The sequence below is a fragment of the Idiotropiscis lumnitzeri genome, chromosome 13 (genome assembly GCF_059441095.1).
Source record: "Idiotropiscis lumnitzeri isolate Australia: NSW breed Sydney's pygmy pipehorse chromosome 13, RoL_Ilum_1.0, whole genome shotgun sequence".
Lineage (NCBI taxonomy): Eukaryota > Metazoa > Chordata > Actinopteri > Syngnathiformes > Syngnathidae > Idiotropiscis > Idiotropiscis lumnitzeri.
The window spans coordinates 20,044,621-20,052,520 of NC_142403.1; the positions used below are offsets into that span (position 1 = coordinate 20,044,621).

A 7,900-nucleotide genomic window follows, 5' to 3' on the forward strand; every position below is an offset into this window, starting at 1 on the left:
TCTGCAAAGTATTTGCATTTTTTATGTACTGGACAAGATCCATTTGTTTAAATTTCTTTCTAAAAGGCGCAAGAAACACGGAAGATTGATTAATAAATCATTTAAAAAGAGAGCGACGTGGTCCAGCCGTGATTGATTTGTGCACGTGGCCCGAGGCATGGAAGGAATGCGGTTACGTTTAAAAGCTTCTTGATTTTTTTTTCTCCCTGAGATTGACTTTTTTCTGCCCCTCTCTGGGGAACATAAAATGTTAATCCAACAAATAATCGTAAAATATTACCATCCTTATTTTACTCGTCTGCTGTGTTTTGTTTCCACGCGAGACTCAGCAGCCCTCCTCCTCCTCCTCCTCCTCCTCCTCCTCCTCCTCCTCCTCCTTCTCCTCTTCTTCATCACGCTCTTCTTTTCGTGGCCTTTAAAAAATTCAAAACGCCTCCGCGGGCCTCGCGCATGTTGACCAAATGAGGCGTGAGCGAGCAAAATCTTTGCGAGTCACTGATTTCAATCACAAAGTGCACAAAAAAAAGAACGCTCTTCATGTCGTTATTACGATTTGAATATCGTTGCTTTTCACGCGTTTCTTTGCGACGCGGCAGACACTCAACGTTTTGTTAGTCATCTCTCTTGTTGATGCTCTGCAAGAAACTCAAGAAAGGGGAAAAAACTCCAAACAAATGAAAGAAATCAGCGTGTTGTTGATGGTGCAAACACATCGTGCGGGAATGCAAAACAAACATGCGGACGGCAGCAGCACAAGCAATCACAGCACAAAGAATAACTTGAAACAAATTTTACACACACACACACATATATATATATATATATATATACATATATATATATATATATATATATATATATATACATATATATATATATATAAAATGAAAAAGAAAAGACCCCCACTCAGCACAAAAAACACTGTCCCCGTTCCGTTTTGCGGAGCTCAAAAAGGCAAATAAAAATGACACTTTTTGGAATATTATTATATTTTTTGGGAGGTTTGTTGAGAGCTGGACTGAATTTTTATTCTAATTTTAATTCGTCTCTTTCTAAAGTTTTTTGACAATGACAGTTTATTTCAATCTTTTGTTTTTATAAATAAATGACCCCGTTTTTTACAATTCGGTTGCATGAGACAAAATTGTGACGTCTTTTTTTTATAAGTTATATAAAGAAATCAAGTTTAAAAATCTTGAAAGATTGTGAGAATTAACTCCCTCGTGAGTATTTTTCATTTTAAAAACAAACGTTGCAAGTTATTGCAGTTTCGTCAAAGCAGAAAGGGGAAACCGTTGACTGGTGAGAAAAAAAAAAAGGGAGAGTGTACAAAAATCTGTCCTGATGTTTTGCCAGCATGACTTCAGCGACTGAGTGACAACAAACAAAAAAAGATTCTAATCAGATTTTTTTTAAACGTCTCTTAATAAAAATAAGCTGCGAATATGCGAATGAAAATAAAAGCCCCGTGATACGGCTACCGTGAATCGATATCACATGAAACCTGAAAGAAAAGAAATATATGAATCAGAAAAATATAATTTAATATGGATTGAAATGAGAAGTTTTCTGTTTCCTTTAAGAAAGTTCCCAAATAGATATCAGCAATAGCAGCCTTTGTTTTCCATGTATCGGTGAGGATAATTTCTTGTGTCGCCTGTACAATTTGTTATGTGGTTTTGCGATAGAAACTTTTTTTTTGAGTGATATAAAAAATCAATCAATCACATTTTATTTATTTATCACTTTTCATACATAAAAATGCAACTCAAAATGCTATGCAATAAAAACATCCAAAATACCACAAAAAATCTTTTGGTATTGAACTTTTAGTTTTGTTTGCTATCAAGAAATGCAACAATATTGATATTTGTAATTTATAGATACTTTACTTGGCATCTAATTGGTTTGTGGTATCACTCTTTTGATAGATTGACATATCAATATTGATATTGACAATATGATAAAAGTTATATCAGTCCAATACAATAAATTGCAATGTTGATATTATCTGCAATATCAACATTTATGTTCCTTTGTCAATACAACCTCTTTTTTAATGGCAAAGTGATCTGTGGTATTTATCATGCAATAAATTGAGATATTTTACAATGGGAGGTCCATTGTTAATCATATATTACAGTAGCCGCATCAATATTAGTATCAGTAATATATCCTATTGTATTCTTCGTTGACTCAAGATGTTCTTAAAACATCCGATCGGTGATACCGACAGAAAGCATACTGGTCAGGTATCACTCCAATGATACTTTGCGATATCACGACTTTTGAAAGATCTCTTGTTAATCTTCATTTTGTACTGATGATACAAACTTATTGGTAACACATTTGTGGTATCGCCAATACGATACTCTGTGATATCATTTTTGATAGCAGTCTCTCTTTTACTGGGATGGCAATGCGCATCGTCGTCCATCAGAGACCCATCAAATGTATCTTTTCTGCCGGCGTAACAGGCAAGTAGACGCCACGTGGCCGTATTTTGTCTCACGACAGAAGACAGGCGTTGCAAAAAGTCAGTTATCGCGTTCCTCGTCACTTGATTCCGTGCTGCGTGTCCTTGTGCCTTCGCAGGTCGACCTTTCTCTGGAATCCTTTGCTGCATAGGTGGCAGGCGAAGGGCTTGTAGCCGCTGTGTTTGCGGCTGTGTGTGATGAGGTTGGAGCTCTGACTGAAGGCTTTGCCGCACACTTGGCACTTGTGCGGCTTCTCGCCAGTGTGGATGAACGTGTGTTTCTTCATGTCCGACTTCTGGTGGAAGCGTTTGCCGCAGTACTGGCAAGCATAGGGACGCGTGTCCGAGTGGATCAGGAGATGCGTGGACAACGTGGACGAGCGCTTGAAACTTTTGCCGCAGATCTTGCAGTCGAAGCTTCTCTCCTGTACGGGGGGGGGGGCCATGAATCAGTCACGTGAGTCACGAACTTGTGATGGTGCAGATCGATTCATCGGCAAGGGTGATTTAATTCGCAGATATTAGTTCTTTTAATTCATTTATTTGTTTGTATTTTTCATGCATTGATGCATTACAACGTAAAACAATGACATTCAAACATTCACACTACCCCAAAAAAAAATCTGAAAGATATCCGCCGACTTTTGTTGATTTTTTAAATACGAAAGGAAAAAATATTGTAAAACATTAATTCTTTTTTTTTTTTTTTTGTAAAAAAATCAAATGTTTGGTTTGTAATTTCAATCTTTCGTCATGATTAAATCAACTTAGGAGTCTTTCAAGTTGCAAGCTGTTGTTTGGCTGATTTATTAATTTATTTATTTTAAAATGGCGGCAACAAAATTCACATGATAACCTCGCAGCAAAGGTAGTGTTTTGTGCATTTTGTTTTTTTTCCACAGTTTTTTTTCTCCAAAGTGTCAATTATTTTCAGATATTTGAATTTGAATCAATGCCCCCGCGACAAAACTATTTGGTGCTACTGACCTGGGAGTGCACGGCCTTGTGCTGCTCCAAACTGATGGCGTGTCCGAACGTTTTGCTGCAGACGGAACACGCAAAGGGCCTGGTGCCGCTGTGGGACCTGCGGACGTGCACCTCCAGCCCGTGCGGCGTGGAGAAGACCTGCCGAAACACGCGCTAAAGCGTCATCATTGTGCAAAGGTACTTGCAGTCTTGATACTAGCGTGAAAAAAAAAAAAAAAGGACTGGATGAGTTCAAGGACCTTTAGATAAGAATTAGAGCCAAGCCTAATAGCAGACTGCCTAACATGCCATCGTTTCATAACTCCTACAATACAGGACAATACAACTTTATTTTTCCAGCGCATTTTACAACAGCTGGCGCTGTAACAAAGCGCTTTCCACATGATGGAATATAAATTAGCATAAAATTAGAACGCAAACTAAAACATGAGAAACTAAAGGTTTTATTTCAGACAGCTGACTTTGCCAGTACAATTTAAAATTGCTGTGCAATTTAAAACCCAAGCTTGAGACTTTTGGCTATAAATGAGCTTTGATTTCCTCCAGACAGAACAAAAGCGGCCTTCAGCAGAAAGCATCCTTTTTGCTTTGCGGGACATTAATCTGAATGTCTTCCGCAGAGCGGTGAAAGGAAATATTATGTTTCCCGAAGATTGAACTAATGGGCAGTCGATACAATGAAAACAGCAAGGGCCCCCAAATTGAACCCTGTGGAACGCCATAGAACAGTTGGGTAGAGTGATTTTATTTTCAAAACGAGTCTCCTCATTACTTCATTTCTAATATCTTTTAAACAAAAATTTGCTTTAACCTGGAACCACGCATAATATAAATTCTCAATTGACAAAAATTGAAAACTGCAGTTTTTGCATTTAAACTCTTTAGTGCTAAAAGTAGAACTTTAGTTTTAAAAAAGTACAGGCTTTGAAATGTATAAAGAAATAGTCAAATAAAGACGTTTAGCATTTTATAAAATGTGGCAAAATTGGCTCACGAATGCAGTGAGCTTTTGGACAAACCTTGTAAAGGAATCTGTAAATCATGACGTCATTCTCATAGGTTGAAAATTGAGCCTTTTTTGATGAAGTAAGGAGTAGAAAGTACTGATATTTTTCTATAGTTCTGTTTCTGAGACGTATATTGACGTGCAGAGCAATTAAATGCTGCCCACTAGATGGCAGAAGTTGTAAATTAATTTTTTGTTAAATATTTCACATACGCGCATCGGCTTATGAACTAACTTCCCACCAATAAAAAACCGCGTGCGAGCGCTTGCGTGCTGCAGCAGCACCATTTCCTCCGATGTCTCACCTTGCTGCACTTGACACATTTGTAGGCGCCGTTGAGGACCAGACTGGCGCACAGAACATCCGGCGGGGCCTCATGGTGGTGGGCGTGTGGGGCCCCGCCGTCGTGGAAGAGCAGCGAGGCGGCGGTGGCGGCGGTGGCGGCGGCGGCGTGGCGGCCGTACGTCCGCAGCGTCTGCTGCGCGTACACGGACGGGTGATGGAGCACCTGCGCGCCGGGTTCCGCGTAAAAGCCGTGCACCGATGGAGGCGGACCGGGGTAGAGGCCCTGCACGGCGGGGGAAGGGTATCCACTCCAGTCGTAAGGCCGAAAGGGAACCGAGAAGACGGGCGTGTCATCCACCAAAGGAGAGAAAGATTTGAGCGAATCTACTGGAAGAAAATGGAAAGCAAACTTTAAAGAAAACTAAACGTTAACGGACTCTGGGATCAGGTCCGAGAAACACCCTCAACAACCGCACGAAATGATTCATTCAAGTGATATTTTTTGCAGCATAATGATATATAAATCATAATTGTGCTTACCGGGAGAGGCAGACGGGGAAGGCGGCCTCCAGAAGCCCTCATAGTCCGGCGAGGACGCGCACAAACTGCCCGCGCTACTCAGCGGCGACTTTGGGGAGGAGTCAGCCGCCTTCGGGGCGAGCGGGGTCACCGTCGCCTCTTCCGTGGGAAGGCTCCACGCGGGAACGGACGGTTCCGGAGGAGGACACCCAACACCATCACTCCAAGGACCTGCACCACCATCATAACAATAATAACAAAATGTCAATTTCAAACATACACAGGGATTCCGCTCAAATGTCACGTTTTTAATGCTGATAATATTTACTGAAAATGTGTAAATATGTTAACATTAAACTTAAATCAAAAAGTAACATTTTAAATTAATACATGGAGACATTGTGCCATCCACACTGCTATTTACTCATGAATGTGTTTATTATAACAGACTCAGTAGATCAATATTTTGCACAAATAAAACGTGCAATGATGTATCTGGAATCTTGTTTTCGAGGGTATGTTAAAACTGCACACATATGCAGCGAATGTTTGATTTTTAACATATGTACAAAATGTGCACATCCACTCGGCTATTTACTGCCACATACTGAATACTTTAACAATAAAACCATACAAGTGATAATTGAAAAGGGACTCAATTCGAGTAGCACCGACGCGAGAATGCACGTGTGTGTGGTTATCTTATCAGTAAAATATGTTTTAGAAAAACACAATTGACTTTATTCAAATCGTTTTGTAAAATAACAGCAATATGAAACATGAATAATTTATCAGAATCGAACGTTGTAAGATTGCGCTCTCGCATATATTTATTGATAACATGTTTATTTTAACGAGGAAAAAAATTAACGCGACGAAAAATATAAAGATTGCACGTGCACATGTCTATGTAGTGAAATTTAATTAGATTTTTTCACCACTTTTTTGGGGGGGGGATACATTTTAGCAACTTAACAGCAACAATACGAATAATGCGACATTTTAACATCGTGACTGTAACGTGTATTTATTAATAAAGTGCTTATTTGAACAGTAAAACTATATATGACAAGAAAATAACAGTCAAGTTACTTTTGAAGGTCTCAAACGAAATAGAATATAATCAACTGATTCCGGTTCCCACACACAGGGAAGAAGTGATTGAAAATGGCAAGAAACGCAACAAAATATCAAGTGTGTAGTTGTTTTTTTTTTTACCTGTGCAATCGTGCAGTGCTCGTGGCTGGTGGTACGTGTGAGCCTTCTTGCTCTTCACCAGGAAGGAACGAGGCATCCTCGTCGCTGCGCTCCTCTCGAAATTCTCCTCTTGCTTTCTTCTGCTTGTTGCCTTTCAAACTGGAGGCCTCGGCGCGCATGCGCGGGGGCGCCCGACGCCCGCCAGGTGTCACGCGCGCAGGTGACGCAGAGGGAGAGGGAGGGGAGGGGAGGGGAGGGGAGGGCGGCGACGAGGAAGGTAAGCCCGCAGGCGTTTTCACTATCCGAGTGAGTGACCCGCACACAATAGAAGCTTTATTTATTTGTTGTCGGTCCAAAGAAGCCGGGTTGGGGGAACTCGTTGGACACCTGCGGGGTGAACAGCAGTTGTCGTCATGATTATTATGATAATTCACACTATAAAAAACGTACTATTATCATCGGGTTGCGTAAGGAATGTTTCAAAAAATCACCCCCCCCCCCAAAAAAAAACAATACAGTTGGAATGTTTTGAAAAAAGGGACATCACATTTAAAATCTTGTTGTAGCAAAATTTAGATGAATGCATTAAGAAACTGTTTTGCCTTGTCACTTTTTTCACTGAATATTTTTTTCTATTTTGCCTTTTTCGCAGCTTCTCGATCCTTACAGAAAATAAAATCATGAAAAAAAGCGAGATTTTTTTAAATAAAAAGTGTATTTTGTGACTGCAAGGGTACTCGACCTGGCGAGTGACGTCAGGAGCTGCAGTCACATGACCGGTTCAACGCGACCGTGCGCACTGCGCGAGTCTTTTCATTTTATTTGTGTGTTTGCCTGTTAGCCTTGTTCAATTTGTGCGTGTGCGCGTTGGTCATATTGTGAGACATTTCCGAGCTCAACCCCGAAGCCAAAATCCATCCACACTCACGCGAGGCCCATTTGTTGATTTCGTGACCGCACGGTTGCGCGTCACCAATCAGAAGGAGCAGAATCGCGACAGGATGCGAGCAGGGACACGTGCCCGAGCTCGATTAGACTTCCGCTCAGCGAGAAGCCGGCAGATAGGACACCATGGACGATAAAAACGTGCACGTGCGCAGACACACGCCAGCGTTTCCTGCCCGTCGAGTACGCGCACACGCGTGTGTAAATGCACGCTCGTCACTGAAAATAAACACAAATCATCAAATTAACATGCAACGAGCACGCCCCCTCTACACACACACAAACGAACGAAGACAAAATAAACTCCCACTTATTAAATAAAACCACAAAACGAACACACACACACACACCACTGAACATTCACCGAATTAAGTCAAACACACAAAACGAGTACATTTACCAAAGAATCTCATACAAAATAAACACGCAAAACACAATAAGAACGCAACATTACCAATCATACACAATGAATACACTAAATAAG

The 7,900-nt window shown here is 40.7% G+C and overlaps 1 protein-coding gene across 2 annotated transcripts; it reads right to left on the bottom strand.

Annotated features, from left to right (window-relative positions):
- Positions 1-1,795: 1,795 nt before the first annotated feature.
- Positions 1,796-6,634, bottom strand: gfi1ab (growth factor independent 1A transcription repressor b). 2 transcript variants are annotated; one of them, XM_088312385.1, is made up of 5 exons: positions 6,493-6,634; positions 5,296-5,505; positions 4,775-5,139; positions 3,464-3,601; positions 1,796-2,901 (listed from the first exon to the last, which is right to left on the bottom strand). In XM_088312385.1, exons 1-5 carry the CDS (start codon positions 6,566-6,568, stop codon positions 2,557-2,559), a joined length of 1,134 nt encoding a protein of 377 aa, XP_088168511.1. In that variant the 5' UTR covers positions 6,569-6,634; the 3' UTR covers positions 1,796-2,556. The 2 variants fall into 2 exon arrangements, with proteins under 2 accessions (XP_088168511.1, XP_088168510.1); XM_088312384.1 differs by having other exon boundaries at positions 4,775-5,142.
- Positions 6,635-7,900: the final 1,266 nt, after the last annotated feature.